This window comes from Telmatherina bonti (genome assembly GCF_933228915.1).
Source record: "Telmatherina bonti genome assembly, chromosome: 6".
Classification (NCBI taxonomy): Eukaryota; Metazoa; Chordata; class Actinopteri; order Atheriniformes; family Telmatherinidae; genus Telmatherina; species Telmatherina bonti.
In genome coordinates this window covers 29,303,726-29,325,327 of record NC_136624.1, presented here as the reverse complement: position 1 = coordinate 29,325,327, position 21,602 = coordinate 29,303,726, and the positions used below count along the sequence as shown (strand labels likewise).

General features: G+C 38.3%; 1 protein-coding gene across 2 annotated transcripts in view; it reads right to left on the bottom strand.

Moving 5' to 3' along the window:
* Positions 1–16,035, bottom strand: part of ca16b (carbonic anhydrase XVI b) — a 107,886-nt gene extending 91,851 nt beyond the window's left edge. For both annotated transcript variants that reach the window (XM_079242959.1, XM_079242960.1), the window contains exon 1: positions 15,771–16,035. In XM_079242959.1, the coding sequence (XP_079099085.1) occupies positions 15,771–15,855 (85 nt within the window). In that variant the 5' untranslated portion in view covers positions 15,856–16,035. The remainder of the gene's footprint in view (positions 1–15,770) is intronic.
* Positions 16,036–21,602: the final 5,567 nt, after the last annotated feature.

The window sequence follows — 21,602 nt, the reverse complement described above, 5'->3', positions numbered from 1 at the left end:
GTTAACTCACTTGTGTGTTACATCTACTGCACAATAGAGGTAAATACGCCGTACCACTCCTCTACACAGGTGTGCTAAAATCAGAATGAACCTAATTAGGATATATTTGCAATGCAAAACGGGTGTGAAAACAGGCTTTATATAATAAAAAAAACACCATTTCAATGATTGTTCCAAACACCAATTGACCAAACACTAGCAGCCTATAGACTGCATCCCACAGCCCATTTTAACCTTGAAATAGCTGTCAAGTGTTCTTTAACATCTTAAGATCACTTTAACATCTCATACATGTTTTTTTTATTACTTCTTTTCACAAATCAGTCATTTTCCTGCAGACATGATGCACAATGAAGCTCTATTAAAGGAATTCATGATGATCCATTAGCAGCTGTCATTTTTTATTACAATTTCCCAGAACACAGCATGCTAAAATATAATGCTTGAAAGATGTATAACGTCTGCCTCACATCAGACTATTCTCGGTTTCCTCTTGCTGTTTTTTCTTTTTGCTGGAAAAAAATGACACACGCTTATCAAACTCATTAAACTTGCACTTACATTTTCTGTCACGCGCAAAAATAAAACTCATAAATATCAGTTAGGCACATGGTGGTTAGGTGGTTTAAAAGACAATCATTGGGAGTCCAATTCGTACAATTTTTTCTGAAAAACAAATTTACAAGATTAAATTCACCCCTAATATCACTGATGAATATAAATGATCCAAATATTATAAAACTGTTGCTGCTGATAGACTTTTGAGGAATTATGATGGAAGAAATCATACGGCATGCTAAAATAAGATGACCATCAATTAGCCAGAGGGGATTCCAAGACTATTACAGTACAAGTTGTCAATGGCAACGTATCACTCTTGAAAATGACATCTGCTCAGACCACAGCTCCTTGACATTCAGTCTCGTTCTCATTTATGGGGACTCAATGGTCTTCTCTGCCTCTGCCCTCTCTCTCTCTCTCTCTCTCTCTCGCTCTCTCACACACACACACACACACACACACACACACACACACACACACACACACACACACACACACACACACACACACACACACACACACACACACAGTGAGGCCACTTTGGCACTGATCTAATCATCCTTGTGTAGCCAAACTTGTAGAAAAACAAATTCAAAGCTTTTTAACATGTGCTCCAGAGCACACAGGAGCAGAAGCAAACAAAGACTGAAAAGCAGCATTCAAATGATGGGCTACTTGGCTGAGACTCAAGGTAATGGTTTTAAATAAATACAGCCCACCACAGCTGAGTGCTAACATCATCATGCAATCTGGACATTTAGCTGCCAATCGTGTGTCCCAGTAAAGGTGGTCCAATAAAAATCCACGTCTCCAGAATTTAAGATAAATATTCCATCTGCACTTCATTAGCTACTCTAGCACTTTGCAAGTGACAGACAAAAAAAAAAAAAAAAAAAAGAGATTGCATTCATATAATTACTAATATCCAGCAGGGTACTAAAATATGTCTATCATTCTCCTAACTACATTATCTATGAAATATGAGAATGCAGGAAATTTTCAAACTAAGTTTTTTCAGGTCAGAGGAACATCTTCAACTGTCTTGCCAATCTATCTCAAGAAAATCCATTTATTACATCCTGTAATAGTCATCATAATTACCACAGCAACCAGCTACTGCTGAGTTGTTTTTTTTTTAAAGCCAGTGCCAAAGAAAATTTTAAATAAATTAATATTGTCAAAGTAAATTATTCACTAATTAAACTGACACATTTTTTTGTCACTGAATGAAAAAGCTGACACTTTGCTTTATTAAAAAAAATCAGCCTTAACTGTCACAGAAGCTTCTCCACCTTAAAGTCACCACTTTTATTTCAACCAGATGACATCAAGTAACAATGTTTTTCATTCGAAACATCAAAATATCACAAATGGTTGTCTGAAGAATACGGATGTTGAGGGAGCTGGATATTTATGGAGCTCCAACCTGCTTTATACTGAGTGTTAGGTGAGGGGATGGATGATCTTTGGTATCCCTGAGTGATTTGTGGTTACCATGGGTTACGTTTGCTTTGCCGTGACAAACACATGTATTATGAGGTTCACGTTGGCTGTGACAATAACGTACAGCAGCTTTTTTCTTACCTTGAGTCCACACAAGTGTTTGACAGATAAACAGCTACACAGAAATTCATATTACAGCGGGTCTGGAATTATCTAGGGATCAAGTAGGAGGTGTTTTATTTGAAAAGTTTAACAAATATAACTGTTGCCTCTTTCGTCATAAAACCTATATAACTGATGAATGCGAGGGTTGTCTTTGTTGAAGAAGTGTAAAACAATCTCTTTCTGAAATATGAAAATGTCAAATGAAAAGGCCATGGTATTCAAATCCCTAGTTAATTAGGGTTCTACTACTTGCGAGGGTTTGAATGTTTGTGTTGAAGAAAAGAAACATTTGCATTCCCTAAAGGGGAGCGTGTCAACAGGATCGATAGGGTAGTCTCTGAACTCCTGTTCTGCCTCCAAAAAAACAGCATTAAACTCAGCAGATCTTCTCCCTAGGAGTCCTATGAAATAACTAACGGCAAATTTTGACACTTGCTGCCCGTGTCATTTTAACAATAATGCAGATTCATTTCATCAAATTTGTTTTGGGGGAAAAAAAAAAAAAAAAAACAGCAAAAACTTTTTAAAAAAGTAAGCTTTCAATTATCATATCGCGAGCACCTGGAAGAGGCGTACAACAGGTAACATGGTTTAACACCAATTATCCCAAAATGTTGTGATGTTTTAGTGCTTCTTCTCAGAGACAGCTGAAGTGTAAGAGAAACAAACAGAACATCAATCTCACTCTAAACCCAAAGGAAAGAGCTTTAGGCCTGATCTCCAAGGGTGTTAACTTAAGGAGTGGGGGGGAGAAAAACATTTGACTAGGGCTTAAAGGAAATGAGTTTAACGCAGGACTACCTGAGCAGTTATGAAGCAGGAGTTACAATTTAACATTTAATAGCATATGTTTACTAGTGATGCTTTTAATTTGCTACTTTTGTCACATTAATAATGACATTAATAAGCTGATAAATCCTAGAATCATTCTACCATTTAATAAAAAAAAATTTAAAAAAAATAAAAAAAAACAGCACTGGAATGGCTGTCTAGGCTTAATAGGCATTTCTGGGTTTAACTGGTTGATGGGAAGAAACAGCTTTTATTTCCACTGTGCAAAAAGCTTTTTCAGGCTTCCTATAGATGAATCTGGTGGCCATTTTGTGCTTTAAGTCATCTTGCAGCGCCGCCATTACTGCTGTGGAAAGTCCTAATCACCTAATTTCTGTTAATGCCTGTCGGCATGGACAGCAGCACGGATATCCCGACTGACAACATCAGACAAAGGCCCCACAGTTACTAATGAGCATATGTCATCTGGCAATCTCAAAGTTACTCTGTTTTATTTGGGAATGATACGTCAGCGCATGTAAACTCTGCTTCATCTGACAGAAATCACTTTAAGTATCTGACAATCCACACACAAAGATAAAGGGCAAATATTATTATAATAAAAAGTATCAAAAAACTTAAAGAGGTAGCTTCTTTACTTCTTTCTAAAATGTTCTGATTTCTCAGATGTTTGACACAGTTTTGTTATAACGAGTATTTGGGCTGTACGATTCTCATCTGTTCGGCGCTGTCATGCACATAAACGCCATGGTGGTAATGCCAGAAGGTCTTCTGGTCTCTTCCTTGATTTGTCAATAAACTGACCTGCAAATTAGTTCTACAAACTTGATCAAATTCCAAAACTGGAAATAACTAAAGTAAAGCGCTACCCAGTTCTTTGAATGTCAACGCTACCATTGCAATCACATCTAAATAAGCGTGCTTTATAGACAAGGTAACCATACCAGCAAGTGTTTTGTGGTTTTAAGTAATGACATACTGTCCCGGTCTCTTGGGTTAATGCATCAAAATAAAAATAAAAAATTAATCATGAAATAAAATGTCATCAACATGACAGTAGTACACACATCAATGTCAAGTATTCTCAGGCAAGTGCAATAAATCAGTGCTTTAATGCGCTCATTTAAGTTTACCAGCATGCAAACTGATAGGGTGCAAATGATCTTATGACAAGTTTACAACATTCCCCAGTGAAATGTTGAAATAAAAATTAAGTACCAAAAGCTGAGTTGGAATATGATAAACCAAAGTTTTAACTTTGGTGGTCAGTTTTATGAACATAACAGTTTAGCAGAACGGTATTGTTATGTCTGATCACCTCAAAACTAACATTTCTCTTAAATCTATGTGGATTTCAACTATGATTGGAGTTATATTCACTGTATGTCTGAATTATTATATTTTACAATTATCAATGATGAATTTTTTTTTTTTTTTTTAAACAAAGAGAATATCTTGTTAGATAATTATCATGGTCACTTTTTATTCTTTTAATGATCACTGAATAGCTATTACTAAGACAACGCCGCTTAATTTAATGCTTATAAATATGGACAATTACAGTTTAGTATTATAAACAAGACAAAAAAAAAAAACAAAAAAAAACCAACCATAAAATCAGGTTTTTTTTGTGACTAAACTAATGACACTAATGAGTGCATTGACAAATGTACTTCCAGTTGTATGAAAAAAAAAAAAAACAGCTGCTGTGTTTACATGGGAGTTTTATTTCCTGTTTAATTTTGAATAAAAATTAATTCCGCTTAAGTAAACATTTAATTCCTAATGCAAATTTTTATTCAAATTAAACTTCATTCCCATGTAAGTGGCTGGTTTATTCACATTTTAATTCCAAACTTTTTAATTCCTCTGTCATGTAAACCTTAATTCTGCTCCAAGTCAATTCCGGTCATTCTGCAACGCTTGTTACATTGTCCAGTGCTAAAGAGCATGTTGTTTTGCCTCCCGTGTTTGGTGGTCTATCCTTCTGCTCAGTTGCTGCAAAAAGTGAAGTAGTATGCTCATGGCGAGCTGGTGCTTCAAAATTACAATCAAAATAGCAGCGAAACTGGTACTTATGTAGTTTTTACAAGTTATGACTGAAAAGACGAGAAGCAGGGAGCCAACTTTGTTTACTTCTGGTATACTTCATACGTCACGTGCATTGCTCCATTCAGAATTATTATTTTCATGAAAACTTATAGGAGAATACGTTAATTCCGAATTTTAAAAAAACGTGATCGTAGCCAATAAGTTTATTTTTCACCAATGACAAGAACACCAAAGTCCTTCAGCATTCAAATCTGCTTGGCATCATCCGTTCAAACTAAATGCCCATTTATCTGACCGTCAATAAGCACCACACTTGAGTTTAAGAACTGAATAAACCGACAATGGTTTATAATAAAACCCGGACACAGTTTTATGAACCCACATAAAAACAAATTTAAAAGAAAAGACATAACTTCCAGTGGAGCAAAGGTAAATATTACTTTCTCCTACTGTTACAGTTTTGTGAAGGTTAAACTTTAATTCATCAAGAGCATCTCGATTCACATTCACCAAGCATATTTTGCATTCAGCTCAGCACCCGGAGCTTGATAAAACATGCACAGCCTAATCCTATATCTTCAGTGATTGTTGCCATAATTCATGACAGGGAAAATGAGCTTCGTGGCGGAGATAGCCTAGTTTTGAATTTGTTTCCCTCGCCTCAGAAAGAGACTATCTTGAATGTTGTCACAAAAAAGAAGAGGAATAAAAAAATAAATAAATAAAAAATAAAAAACATGAGCACAAAGGAAACACAAATGGTCTGTTGACCCACAATAACACAATGAAGGAAGAGGGAGCCTGAAGGTTCCATTGTCTCCACTCTCCACAGGGCAGCATTGACTGACAGTTCAGCTGTAAGTAAAGCTGACACAGTATCACATCACGGCAAGATTGTTTAAGGGGAGAGGCGATGTGGCAACTGAAGGACAAAGGACATTTATTGATATGGCCAAGTCCTCCAGTGCAGCAGTAGATGTCCTTCATTGAAAGTGTCTTGTTGCCTGGATATTAATCACTATTGTCATGAAGCAAAGGAAATAAGTACACTATCCACCCCAATGGCAATATACTCTCCTTGTTCCAAAGACACCTGGTCAAATCCAGTTTGGGCGCGTGTGTTTTGGGTTTAATGGTGCCGAGACAGATGAAATGATCTGGACTGAAGTGGCTGTGAGTCATTTTGAATGATTAAATGCTACTGTGACCAGCTTTAAGTGTCTTGGCTGAAAGACTGAGTGAACTCAACCATACACATCAAGTAATGAAGTGATGACTGATTGCCCTTATTAACATACGTTAGACAAATAAACAGTTTTATCACTATTACCGTCAAATTACGCCAATTATCTTGCAAAATAAACAATGCTCAAAGAACGTTGAAGTCACATTGGCTTAAACATTTTACTTTACAACCAGTTTCTGTATTTCCAGGAAGCAGAAGCTCACTCCCAATGTCAGAGGGAAGCTAATGTTCAGCAGGCTCATGACGTCCTATTTCACTCAAGGCTCTTCTCTCCATCTTGCGATGTATTTATTACACTAGATCAGTCTTTGCCAGACTGCTTTCTCTGGAGCATGAATTTCATCCATGGATGTATAAAAGCTCATTGACAGCTAAAATTAAATTAATATTTAATGATGTTTTTGGTTATTAATTTTTCCTCAAAGATATGCAGGGAGGAGTGGAAATGCTGCAGCATGACTTCTGATGCAGCAATTAAAACCAAAAAATAACCTTCCCAGATTGACATTCATATATATATATATATATATATATATATATATATGAAAAATATTTATGTCTGTATGAGCTGGAAATTTGTCTTCCATAAGCTTATACAAACAAAAGAAAGCCCTAAAGCAACTGCCAACTGGAATTGTGATTGCTACAGAACAGACTGCTTGAGGGTGCCCCATTTCTGAAACTTATGAAAATCCCAAAGGAGACGTGACAAAGACATGGCACAACTGCAGAACCAATGCAACCGGTCGACATAAGGTAAACAATGTCACTGATCTCACATCTGTTTTCCTCACGAAGACAGTAAAAAAAGAACAAATGCAATAAGGAAAACCAAAAAGTGCAAATGCACTTGCAAATGTTTTGATAGGATAACAATAAATTCTGGAGAATGTAACAATTATAGATAATGTACAGAATAATGGCATCACAGGATGTAAAAGGAATTTTTGCTGGATGTTGTCATGCAATTGTAAAATTATCTAAACTGTTACCTGACTGATTCAATTTCTTTCAGCACAAAACATTATAACATAAAACTGTACAGAGATGTGGAATTTCCAGACAGGCAAATTCCAGGACAGCTTGAAATTGTACATGGTAAGTTCGCTACTTGATGCTTTTTCGATTATCAAATTGACCCTGCCTTTTTCCTTTTCATTTTCTCCTGTAAAAATGTGAAAGGACCACATAAATCAGCCTCATTCCTTGACAACTCCACTTTGCTACGTGTTGAACAAATATACGATGGACAGATTAATAAAAAATACTCTGAGCTCAGTGCACAGCTTTGTGTGCATAAAGATCTTTTTCAGATGATACATTGGAAAGAAAAAAAAAAGAAAAGAAAAAAAAAAACATGCATGCAAACAATGTAAACTTGGTGTGCAAAGGCCTTGATAGCTTCTTTTTTCCCTAAATGTTTGAGCTACAATTGTGCAACCAGTGATTATTACTGTAAAAACATTGCAATGCAATATAATGCGCTCATCTGAGGGAAAGCAATCAGTACATATAAATGGTCATTTCATGATAAACGTAGATGCAAAGCAACGTTTGCGGCATAACTTCACCTACTTCAAAAGTCTGTATGGATATGGCCAAACAGAGAGGTCACAACTCAAGCAACAATATTAGCATGGAAAGCAAATTTAACAAGCCACCATTTCAGCCTGTGGGCTTTATCGGGTCATTCTGGTCAGGCGAGACATGCCATTATACACATCCTGATTTTACATTGTTCTATAGATCAATAGTTGACGAGTGACTGACGAACTGCAACCGCCTACAATGACAGAAAAGAAGGGGACTGGTAGACTGCCAAAGTCAATGTTCACAATGTCGGATTTACAACTCACATCCACATTTTGTTGCTCTTAAAGCCCATGATGATCCTCTGAAATATTTTGTCCATGAAACAAAGCGGTTATTATTCATTATTCAAACTTATTTTTCCTTTGCTCCTTAGGGTTATATTATGCAGCAAGATTCTGTGTACAAGAGTCTGAGCCCAAAACAAGAATTTCCAAAAAGATTAAAGTGACATCAGCTGAATATAAAGTTAAGACTTCAAATAAGCAACAGTCCTACTAATAAACAGCGGGCGATGGGAATCTGTGGAGCTGTAAAAAGAACATTTTAACTGATAGTTTGTGCCATTAATATTTTCCTCCATTAACAGTATCCTTGACAACATGCAAAAAAAAAAGCAGAGGATCCAGTGGCAGCTAAGGCTAAAGTATTCTTTTTAATTTATAAATGATGGTGCAATTTCACAGCTGACGAAACACAACACGCGCCAAAAAAAGATATAAATCCAACGGAAAGCATTTTTGCAAGCCGTTTTGAATGTTGTCTCATTTAATGATAATGGCGCTGAAATGTTTTAATTTCAGCCACTTAGTGCTGAAAACTCATAAGATACTTGCAGTATGGGAATTCTGTCATTCTTAATAATTCCTGACAAAACAAGCACTTGATAACACAAAAAGATTGACTATGTGTTGAGTGTGTGGCTGTTAAGCCAAATTCTTAAAACAACACAGTTGTGAATGTGTACTTTACTGTAAAAACATGTTCCATCAGTAGCTGCATTGAAACTGGAAGAAAAATATTCATACTCTTCTAAAGGGCAAACACCTTCAACCTCATATGTTTGCTCACTTTTTCTATCATTTATCTGTCCTTTACACCGTAATACTTGACCCTTGTGATATGTTTAAGTGCCACATACACTACCAACACATGAAATTTACTGTTATATGTTCATTTAAATGTCCTGCGTTCACCTAAACTGTCTTTAAATTCCACTATGGCATAAATAAAACTAACCTTATGCGTTCCATAAATCTAAATTATGGAGGAAACTTTGCAATAATAAAGAGCATCTCATTTCACAAGCCATTTCAGCCAAATGAAGCATATTTTTCACAGCTGATCAGTTTGAGGTAAACATGGTGGGGTGTTTTCCCCAAACCACAGTGGTGATCACTGCTTAACCACCAGCTGCACACCAAGTCTCAGTTCACCAAAACCAGACAGCTGTACAACAAAGTTGGCTCCCTCGTAGCATTCAAGTCGTCCCAGTTCAAATAATGTTATTAGTAGAATACTGCAATGTTGTGCTAAAGTTTCGCCAGCCTAATTAGAAAGATGGGTAAGTTATGCATTAAACCTGAAAGCTGTATGGGAAGAATGAGCATCACCAGTAGAAAGGATAAACAGCAAATTATGGGCACACCAGTGAAAAGTGATTACAGTTGCAATGTTTCCCCATCGGACCATTTAGTGGGTGGCACAGGCAGCTGGTGGAGAAACAACAGATAACACTGCGCGGAGTCCCATCTATGGCTGAGACTGAGCATATGTTAGTGAGGCTATTTTAAACCACAAGAGCTCCTTGAGAGATGTTTTGTCAGTGCTATACGCTCTGAACCAATTATCCAGAGAAGGACCTTGATGGTAATGATGGCGTTGCCGACATTAGTGATGTCCGGGCAGCTGGCATTCTCCTGGTACAGCACTCCATCAAGACTTCATTAATTAATTTCAGAAAATGTGTTCCTATTTATCTACCATTTCCAGCAAGCAGCAGTGATTTTCTTTGAAAAGAACTGTTCTTAACCCATTTTCTTTATCTATTAAATGTCTTGGTATCATTCTTTTTTTTTTATTATTATTTTCAATCCAGGTAAGTGGTGTCAGTTTGAAGTTGTCCCCATCAATTTCACAAGAACATACGAATTTATCCCTTTTAGCAGGGCTGTATTATCATTAAGTGCCACAATCAGGAAGCTGATCAATACTTCTAATGGCTGCTGGAGAGCTGCAAATGCTACCACACAGCTAAAGAGGAAAACAATCTTGCCTAGGTTTTCCTTAAATGTTGTTTTTCAAAATAATCATTTTAATAATAATAATTAAAAAAAGAAAAAAGGAGAGCTTAAACTGTGACTGAAGAAAAATATTTAAAGAAATAAAAAAAATTTAAAAAAAAATTTTTTTAAATGGAAAAATGAAAAAAAACTCAAAATGTTATGGGGGGTATACTTGAAGCAAAACCTTCTAAACTGTCAGGAAAATTACATCAAGAGGTTCTTATTTCTATCAAAAGCTATAAGTTTAAATAGAGTATGCATGATTTAAGAAAAACACTTAACCCTTCATATCGCATCATCTTCATGCACACTAACAGTCTTCATGGTGAAAACTGTAACGTTTATATCAGTCCAACTAAAATTAAAGGAGCAGTTTAATGACACTGTACGAGTGGATTTTGTCCTCCACCACCTTCTCGTTGGTCGGCTGGTCAGCCTGTATTGCCTTTCTGCTGCGTGTCAAAGGTCTAGTGAGACAAGTCATATGAGAAAACTCAGTTCTTAGGGGCTTGTAAAGCTACCAGTCAATAAAGCTGCGAACTAAGGATGTGGAAGCATTGAACCAGGGGATTTTGGAGAGGTATAATGGTGGCGGTGACTCAGAGAAAACTCATTCTCCTTTGTTACATCATCATAATTACTGCTGCTTAGCTATGGAGGATGATCGGTGCCACTTAAGTAAATATATTAAGCAAGAGTACATTATATATACACTAAACCCCTGGAAAACTTGTTAGAGTTACAACACAGCTGATGACCCAGCTCCTTCAATGTTCAGAAAATAGGATGATGACATTCAAGATGTACCACTGAGATCTGCAACCTGAAAAAAAAAAAAAAATTTTTTACCCACAACTATCAGATGTATGAGTCATAAAAACTTCAAATGGCAAGGACCTTTAAGGTTGTCTGAATAAACCACCATAAACCACTACATGTAAAGTCATTTAATAAATCAAACTCCTGTCACTTACACGAAGAGTGATATCATCTTTTCAAATGACAAAAAGCCTTTAGTACTTTTCTCCTAATGGCTTAACAACTCTCCATATTACTGATGCTATTGAAGCAAATAGACATCCTCTTTAGGGGTCACCATTGTTGAGTGTTCATTTAAAACCCAGGCAATCACACCTCTAACTACTATAGCTCCTACTACCATAGTTAATACTTTTTTTTCAAAAATGTGTCTGTATCTGTGCACAGATTTCATTTTTAGGCTGAATAAATCGTTGACAACTTGTTCAATGATGTCTCAGCTTCTCATAGCTGACCTTGGATTGTCAAAGCAACATACATCTTTATCACCAGACGTAACCAGGAACAGACTTATTCAGTGTATACAAAAGTAAAATGTCAGAATTAAGAGGAATTGTTTCAGAAAAGCTGGATTGTGTATTTCTTGTTGGTGAATGAAGTGTTCTTGTGCTGGAGTAAAGCCTGTCCTTTTCTTTTTTTTTTTTATTTCTTTTTTTTTTTTTTTTTTAACATTTTCACCATTTGCTTTTAAAGGAACATTAATCACCCTGGGCCTATAAGCTATAGGGCCTATAAGCAATAGGCTAGTTGTATTTGGTGTGTTTATTTATCTAAATATTGGGGGAAATGACAACACCATGTATAAATCAAAATCATTAACACAGTGAACAAATTCAAAGGTTGCAAGAGTTAACTAGTGGACATTTATTTTAATTACTTTAAGCTTGTGGAACCTGATTATATTGCTTGCTTGATTTCTTTCTTATTCCTCACCTAAAATGTCTACTTTGATTTAATAACCAACTGTCCATCAGTTTTTATTCCTGCAGAGAAAAATAAAAATAGTGATTTATTAGACACGGAGCAATTTGGCACTTGTTACAACTACCCCTTTGCAGCTTTTACAATACTTTCAGTGTAAATCACCTTTTTTTCTTCTCTTTCAAAGCTCGACAGAAGGCCCTTCTACTCCGAAATGAACATTTACACTAGGGCTGCAAGATTATGACCAAAGTAATAACAACAATTATTTTGATCAATATTGTTATCACGATTATTAATCATGATCATTCATTGTGTCTGGAAAAAATGTATTTTTAATGCACCACCAGCGCAGGCCACGCCCCTTTGGAAAAATAATTACACAAAGGGATCTCATATTTCTTATCAAACGTTTGGATGCAGCTGTATTTCCCCCCCCCCCCCCCATTCTCGACATGACTTGCTCTCATCAATCTAAAGTTTCTTTCATAATCCATGAGAAACTTAGTCTGAAGCAGGAAAGGATCGGTGCGGGGGGGTGATGTCTGCTTTTTGTGCAAAAAACCTGGTTATTTCATATTTAACGAGCAACTTGGTCCGTGGCAGGGCAAAGTGTGCACGCGGCAGGGCGGGTGTTGCACTCAGCAGGGTTTGTGTATTTTAATGCCACATGTACAAATGTTTGCATTTTTTACCACCATGATCAGCTGTTTAATCAAAACAATCCGTTTTACCAGCAACAGGAAAAATGTGGAAGCGACATCTTACCGCTTCATGCTTTTCCGTGTTAATCACGCCCACCTCAAATGTCCAACCAATGCAACAATACTTAATTGGCTGCTGGTAAAAGGTGTGCGCACTTGATATTTAGGCAGCTTAATGAAGCCTTAACCACATGTTCACCCCCTGGTGGTTGGCAGACTACTGGTTGAGAACCTGACTGATCAGAGACGCATGCAGCAGATTTGGTGTGACCACCAAAATCATGATTGCGATCAAAATCTGATGATTTGCGCAGCCCTAATTTACACTCCCCCTTTCTTCATTTCTCCAAAACGTAGCGTTACCGCTTGTGGTTGCCTTTATCAACATACACGCACCTAATCAATGCTTATGTAAATGTGCAGCCATCTTTGATAAATGAATCCAGCTACTCTAAACACAAGCTTTATGCGAATATGTCAATGTCACGTCTTTCTGCAACATTTTGCTATTGAAATCTGTCTAAGTCAGTCTTTTAACATATACATACCACCATCGATGAGGCACTAGTATGAAATATGGCAATTAGACTGAAGGACAGATAAACATAGGTAGGTTCAAACTATTATCTGTTCTTGTGAATCACATGGGTTGCATTAATAACTTGAGCAATGTAACTTTTCCATTCCTTGCTTTTGCTTACTATTATTAGCAGCATCACTTATTTTCTCATCAAATGATTTTAGTTGCAATGAAGAAAAACTGATTGAAAACCTTTCCACTGAATCTTCTGCTCTTGCTGATCAGATATCAACACTGTCAACTCCAGCATCTACCACCATTTTGATGAGTACAATTATATGTGGCGTAGCTTGACACAAGCTTTTAAAGTTTCACTCTGCAACTTTCTGACCTTAAAACTCCATATTACTGGCTCGTTTCATTGCAAAGTGACATTTATTATGCACATTGCTAGAGCTATGGCCTCCCAGCAGCATCCCGAGGCTGAGAAACAGCACTTCACAACTATTTCTTCCAAGACGCCACGTGACGTTATGGCCGAGTTTCGCTTCATTCATTGCATCACATGCTAGCAAGGAAATATCAACACTATAGCTGTTTGGAATGTGTACAGTGACTGATCCAGTAAAGAAATGCAAGAGGACATTATCAGAGAAAGAGGAAAAGAGAGAGAAAGACAAAGAACAAAAGATTAGACTAGAGTCAACATAACACTGTCTGTTACTGTCTGGAGAGAGATCACAGGTGAGGTAATATGCAAGATGGATGCCAAATTAGTCTTCGTTACGGGCCGCGTCAATGTGAAAATCTGCCAAAATTTCCTCTATAATAGCAAAACAACTTCATACTTTTGTGTGTGCTCTGCTTCCCATCTGACAAACAGCAGCAATGAAGTAGACAGTATCATCTGGCGCAGTAAAAGATCATGGTTTTCTCAAGTGATACCAATGCTATTACAACAGCTAATTTAAATTCTTGGAAGTGTAATACAGTTCTGCTAATTTAACCGTGTAGAAAAGGTACATATTGTGCTATTTCTACACACTGCTGCTCTATTTTATTCAAGACTGTATATGATTGCTATGGTGACATGATATGATAATGTATAAAAACTGTGACTCTACAGAGGCCACGACTGATGTACCGCACTTGTGCCACTTATGCATATTTATCATGGCTCCCTCCTATCGCTTTCCTTAGCACATGTTAATAAAGGATGAGGAATATTAACAGAAAAGTGGCCAATGCCTGAATGACAGAATCCTGTCACTTTAAAAGCTTGATTAAATAATTAATGTCTTGTGTTTGAAATGGGCTAAGTTTTCATGTGGTTACAAAGAACTAAATTCATCAGCATGACCAGGATCAGAAGATATTAGATCTTGAATTCACATTGAACTTACACAATTGTAAGTTTACTGAATCAATCTACCGATACACAAGACAAATGTTTTTTTTTTTTGTTGTTGTTGTTTTTATCTTATTTTTTGGCTGAAGTAGTGTGTGGTGACATGGTTAGGGTGGGGGTTAATCTAACTTAGTTAAGTCAACTCAGTTTATGATTATTCAAAAGGTGCTTTATGGGAAAGCTTATACAAGATTTAATCTTCTATCTGTGTCTATTTGTCCATGTATAACAATGTAAAGTTAAACTTAACATGAAATTAAATTAAATAAATCGTTTTAACAACACAAATAAGGACTTGTTGGCAGGAAACAATGATGGTAAAGGAAGAACACTAAGAGCAGTGTTACACTTTAATCAGTAAAATATTACATAGTTTTAACTTGACCGACACTATAAAACCACAAAAATAGCATATTATCCAATAAGATATTTCAATAAATGACAGCAAAAACATTTAAAATTAAAGCATGAAGCTAGCCAATCCACAATTGAACGTCAGGGGGGTACAAATTCCAGTACAACACTAGTAAATCCCAAACAGAACTACGTTCACGCTTCAGTGGCATTAATCGCCCCCCATACATGCACATCCATCTACAAACCAACAGCGCTAACTATCGCCCCAGTCCTTCTCTCCACACACACACACGACCGCAAAAGGCACACACACACACATTACACCGCTACTTGAACTGGTCATAACTACAGTAAACCTGTAATAAAACTTGGGACTCCTTATTTCACGGTTACGAAACTACACGTTGAGCTGATAAGTGTGAATTCCACGGGGGGGGGGGAGATATCGCTGAACCTTATAAATTCACAGCCTCGGAGTAAAAATACACGCACATCCACTACATTTCATTTGATTGACGAATTGCACCGCGCTGGCTGGAAAAAAAAAAAACCCCGGTGTTGAGGAGCTAACGAGAAAAGGTCAAACATCCGCAACCAGTGCTCGTCCATATATTCAGCCCAACGTCGACGCAGGGGTAGTTTGCGCCACAGTCCAGCTGCCTAATCAATAACATGCACACAAATCACAGAAGCTAAACGTGTCGGCGTTCACACACGATCTCTGGACGTGCATGTCGGCTCGGCCCAGCAACCCGTTAACAATTCAGTAAAGCGTCACCTCTGGGGAAATCTCCTATATCGTCAAGCAAAAAAAAAAAAAAAAAAAAAAAAAAACTAGCTCCTACCCGTTTTGCAAATGAAACCCCAACAATAGACTGATAGCTAACGTTTCCTTGCGGGTACTTACCAGGTTGACAGTCTTTGTGTTCGGGCAAGGTTAAAAACATTAAGGATAAAATCCACCAGCAACTCGGTTCCCGTATTTTCCGCATGTTAGACTACTCATCGAGAGCAACAAGAAGGCAACGGGTGATTAAGTTTGCGTGTCTTTTCTGCTTCTCCTCCTTTCAAAAAAAAAAAAAAAAGACTCACACACACGAAGCTGGAACGAAGTTGGAGCAGCGGCCACGAAGGCAGAGCATCAAAGTAATGGTTGGCGGTCACAGGATACAGTCACTGCTTTCAAAAAGACCAGTTTCCTCGCCTCCAGCGTGAGCAGAGGCTGCTCGTAGCTTCGAGGAATAAAGCGTTCAGCTCACTACGGCAAAGCGAAAACAATTCAAAATCTGTTGTTGGACTCCTCCGTGTCTGCTGCAGCCTTCCAGATAGCGACATTCCCGAAGTGTGGAGCGACAGAGAGGAGGGGGGGGGGGGGGGGGGGTTCAATCGGCAATCAATCGCTGTCTTTAACTACAGGAAAAAGTGGTCGAATATTATTGATCATACGTGGTCATTATTAAGTGATTATCCGCGGCGTCAGCGAGACGGAGCTTGAAGCAGAAAAGTAGTGCTGGAAATGTCCCATTCTTTCATCCAGGAAGTAGTCTAGCGGTCAGGCGTGCACGGATATGTGGCTACTGCTCTGGTCCCATCCTACCGGACAGGCTGCGCGTGAGGAGCCTGCACGGGGCGGGTGCAGCGGAGGGAGGGACGGGGGAGGAGGAGGAGGAGGAGGAGGGGGGGGGCGGGTTCCTGGATCTGCTGAATGCAAAATGACACAGAACGGACCCACAAGCTGGTTTCTTGTGTTATAATAGGAAAGACTCCAAAAAAACCAATGACTCGTGTGCAGATTGTCCAGTCACCATCCACACTGGAATCAGCAGCCTCTTTTAAATGATGTATGTTGCATCAAACATGGTGAAATGTTGTTGGCATTGTTATCTAGCTGGGGCCTCTGGATTTAAGCTTTATTATAAGCCCAAAAACAAAAAAACAACAACAAAAAAAAAAGATGAAACAAATTCCTCTCTAAATCCAGTGATTTCCACCCCCATCCTGTCATTTGTTGCTTCCTCCCTGCTCCCATTATTAAAATGACCCCTCTGTGGCCAGACATGATGCCCCTTTGCCTCCTGCTGGCTGAATTGTGAATGGAATACTTCAGCAGTAATCATCACCTGGAATAGGCTATCATCATATGCAAGTGTGTGGCGATTGGAGAATTATGCATCTACTAGCGATGCTCCCTTAGGTAAATGTGTAGTCAGTGGTGTTCTTGCAGAACTATCCAGCTGGACATTTAATTTGAGGAATTTGATTAAATTTCTCATTTAATTACCTAGTTCTCTACAGGGCCATTGAGGACAGTCACAAGGGCCCTTTGCTTTTAATGTGGGCCATCTGCTTCCTCTCAAAAATGCCTACCTTTTCAAAGCTCGCACAGCCTCGTGGGCATCCTCGCATGATTCTCCAGGCTGCACTGCCTCCATACAACGCAGCACAACACCACCTTGGCTGACAATCGCTCCAGACCTGATTGTTTTCTCACTGATCAAGTGCAATTAACCTGAACAGAAGTTTAGGAATACTTCTCAGTTTTGTTTTCCCATCTTTTTCTGTCAGATGACAGAGAACAAGGGCAACTCTTTGATTTATCAGGCAGGCTCAAAAAGTGTTTGTGCAGTGGACCCAGAACACTGACCCCCCCCCCCCCCCCCCCCCCCCCCCCCTCCCCTTCAGGTAGAGGTAAATCTCTCCAGACCAATAGATCGTCACGTAACATCATAAACAACCTATATTTATGGCTCTACATTTGTGAGTATTAAACCACAGAGTAATGTAGTTAAATCATCAACTATATTTAAATCCAGTTTAGTTTTGGGTTGTTTTTTTAATTGTTTGTTGTTGGTTTTCTTCCATGATAACTTACCTTTTTTTTTTTGCTTGTATGTTATAGAAAACTATGGGTTTTGCAGAATATATGGTGTCTTTAAAATACAAATAGACAAAATCAGTTGCAGGATCCTCTTTATGGCACTTTAATTCATCATCGAAGATGACACTTTCTAGACTTAACATCCCATTTAAAATACTGAAGTCTGCAGTAGTTCTGCAGGGTCTTTTCTCACCTGTGATAGAGAACATTACTTTTAATGTACTGGGAGCTGGAAAACTCTGAAAACGCTGTGCAAACAGCATTGAGCTCAAATTGAAAGAGGTAACTTGCAAATTAAAGGGACTTTGATCACTTATTCGTTGTTATCTAAGCAAACAGTCATGACGTTCCCACATGGCCAAAGCTGAGAGATAGAGCCACATTTTCTGCTGCTGTGAATAGCTAAAAGAGTAAACGACAAACTCATCTCCAAAAGACAATTAAAGATGTACATTTATTTTAACATCTTGAGATAAATTGGTGTGTTAATGTTGTTTTAAACAATTAATTCCTTCCAGGCTAAGGCCACAGGATGGAAATACGGTTTTGTTTCTGATGCTTCAACACTAAAACAGGCTCAGTGACTTTAAACACACACACACACACACTATAAAGGGCCACTTCTATGCTTAATCTAAATGTATTAATGGCTCTCGCAGTACCCAGCCTACGCAACGTTGAACATTCCTGCATGGGCCTCAAAAGTGAAGCACACATAAGACGGCGCAATAATTCACAGAACAGAAGTCTTGCAAGAAGAATCTGAAAAAAGAAAAAAAAAATCTCCAAAATGGAAACTGAAACGCTCTTTGTTGGCAACGAATTGTGTTTACACTGATACTTGCCAGGAGGGGTGTTATTAAGCACTGACCATGCAGCATGCAATAGCTTTCGCTTCCGGCCCCTGTCTTATTTTTCAACTTTAGAAGAAGGAAACCATTTTAAAATTGTTAAATATTAAAGAAATGTGTAATTTTTAACTCCATGCCTCGTGGAAATCAGGTCATGAAAAACTTCCCAGGCTCTTGAGAGTGACAGAAACTTTGACTAAACTTTTGCATGCGACTGTACCTGTTTTGCTTGTACAAAATTGCCTTCCAGCTGTTTCAAAATAGGCTATGATAAGATCCTAGCTAGAAAATTCAATATTAAAAAAAAGGAGATGCATGTGTTTCACTGTGTGTATGTGTGGCTTTTTTTTTTTTAAATTTCAATAAATAGCATTTAAAAGGCAGTAAAACAAAACAAACGAGTGACACGCTCTTTGTGATAAGTCTTAATATGAGAATATTAAGAAGAATATGAGTTCTTTATCACAAGAGTGTTTGCACTTGTAATTTTGCAGATGCAGCTCAGCCCCTGATGAAACTCAATTTTCACTCATATGAGAGCACTTGTCCTCCCCGCATGCCACGCACCGCGGGTATCAGAATCATATAAAACAGGCAAATAAGTTATTATTCATAACAACACCTATCAGTTCTAATCATTACATCTAACCTGGATGTCTGACAACACAGCTGATGCAGTTGCAAACACGTGAAAGCAATCACAGTCAACACAGTAAATCCTGAGTCACAGCCATGATTTTTTGTCTTCATAGCATCGGGTTGCGCTTCATGCCAGAACCTTGAGAAATCAAAAGAGCCCTGAACTACCCTCCACTTTCCACAGTATGCCTTTGCAGTCCCCACTACTTTTATGAGGCATTTGTAATGTGTGCAGCGACATTTGACATTCTAATCTTTTTCACCCATAAGGAGCTGAGACCCCAAAGGCATCCTAACACTCTCTCTGACACTTCAATTGCGCCACAGATTAAAGAAGAAAAGGAAAGCTGCAAAACACAGCAGCTGTATGATTCATGCGAGTCCAGCAATGACACCAGCGCTGTCCCACAGCTATCTCCTTCCTCTTTGCCATTAAGTGGTTTGAGAATCACACTTGTTTTATTTTTTCAAACATATTTCACATGTTGACAGTTGCTGCATAATGGACGACTGTGTGCATCAATTATGTAATGCAATTCAGACTATGACCATATATAATTTATTTGATTCTCAATCTTTTACATTATTTAGTCAAAAGCTATTTTTATAATTATCACTCTTCCCAAATATCTTTTGTTGGTCTGTCCTCCAGTTCCTCCCATCAGTGTGTCACACTCCTGTGCCACATCGCCACTACATTAATGCTGCAGGAGGGTGTGATGAGTGTCTGTCAGCTTGTACAGGACAACCTGAAATGAGGTAGCACGTAAAAGTGCTTAAAGAGGGGTTCGAAATCAAGCCTCTAGCAAGCCAATAGCTGGCTTTAAAGCGAAAATGTCAAAAAATGGGATGCACTCCAGGATCACAGTGTTATATGACGTGATCTTCCTGTTCCTTCCCGTTCCGATTAATGGTGAAAAACTGCCAACTTGCACGTATAAAAATAGGCCAAGTGAGATTTGCAAATGAACAACATTCTGGAAAACAATCATTCAACATTTCAGGCTGAGCTCCATCCTCACTATTTATAAAGATGAATTTAAAAAGAAAACAGGCATTGTCTTTTTTTTTTTATATCAAATATTAAAGGGCCATACCTGTGTTTTGCATGTTTACGTCCGTTCACACATGCCACACTTACTTCACATTACTGCCAAGAATTCTTGATGTGTTTTGCTGCTTTCTTGGCAGTCACTGGTTTCATTTAAAGTCTGCAAGGAATGACAGACAACTTAAGCCATTACAAAGAACATCATGTCTGGTTTTATTTTCATCAAAGTCATTTTATGTTGTGCTGAAATCCATGGAGAGATTTGAAAAGTCTGCCTGCGTGATGCGTCCATGTGCTTCGGGAAGTCAGTTGCCAAACGGGACTGCAGTCATGATTTATGCTGACAGAAAGCCGGGAAACGCAATCAATGAGCAAATAAGTCCAGATTGCAAAAGAAAGCATGGTTTGGTTACTTTTTCGGCAGCCGCTTAAGCCCCGGATGATGAGTGTGTTCTTAAGAATTTAAGGTCTGGATTTTACGTTTGCAAACTGTGCATGAAAACAAGTTTCGCCTGAGAACACAAGGGTGTTAACAGCGGTAAAACGCTAACAAACAGAATTCCCTGAGAGCAGATGGGAACATCTGAAGTTCCTGTGGAAACAGGAAGGTGCTCCTCCACTGTGGCAGGATGTGCCTCCGCCATCCCTCGCACTGATTATTGATTGTATTGTGCTCGTCATCCGTCACTGAGCGCGTGAAGACGTCTCTGGCAGGCAATCTTTTAGTAAATAAAATGAAATGTGACACTTATGGACTGGGGACCTGTCCAGGCTACACCCCGCCTTTGGCTCCAGTCCCTCATGACCCTGGACAGGATCAAGCAGGTATGGAAAATGAATAAATAAACGAATGAATGAAATCTGACACTTCATGAGCTCCGAGTGTCAGGCGAACCTCCGCGGCTCACTTTTTCACAGTTAGTTTAATATCATTATAAGATCATGCATTTGATTCATACGCGCGCATTACTTCATTCATCAAAGTAATGCTGTACCCCCAAATGCAGAGAGGCTTTGCCATGATGTAATGTGTTGGTGCAGCTGACCTAATTTTGGAGGCTGGAGAATGAGTTTCTCTAATGCAGAGATAACGAGGGAAACACGGAAGGTTTTACATCTGGGTGGTCACTATTAGATCAAATGTGAATGTTATGAATAAAAGTAAAATGTGAGGAAGAGAAAGAAAGAGTTGGCAACGGAAAGACAGAGTTTTGACATGAAGGATTTGAGGCTCTAGTAGTTGCTATTTGACTCCAGTAGAGGGTGTGTGCAAAATTCATGTTGCCATTAATCAATGCGGTTGTTCAAACCACCGAGGAC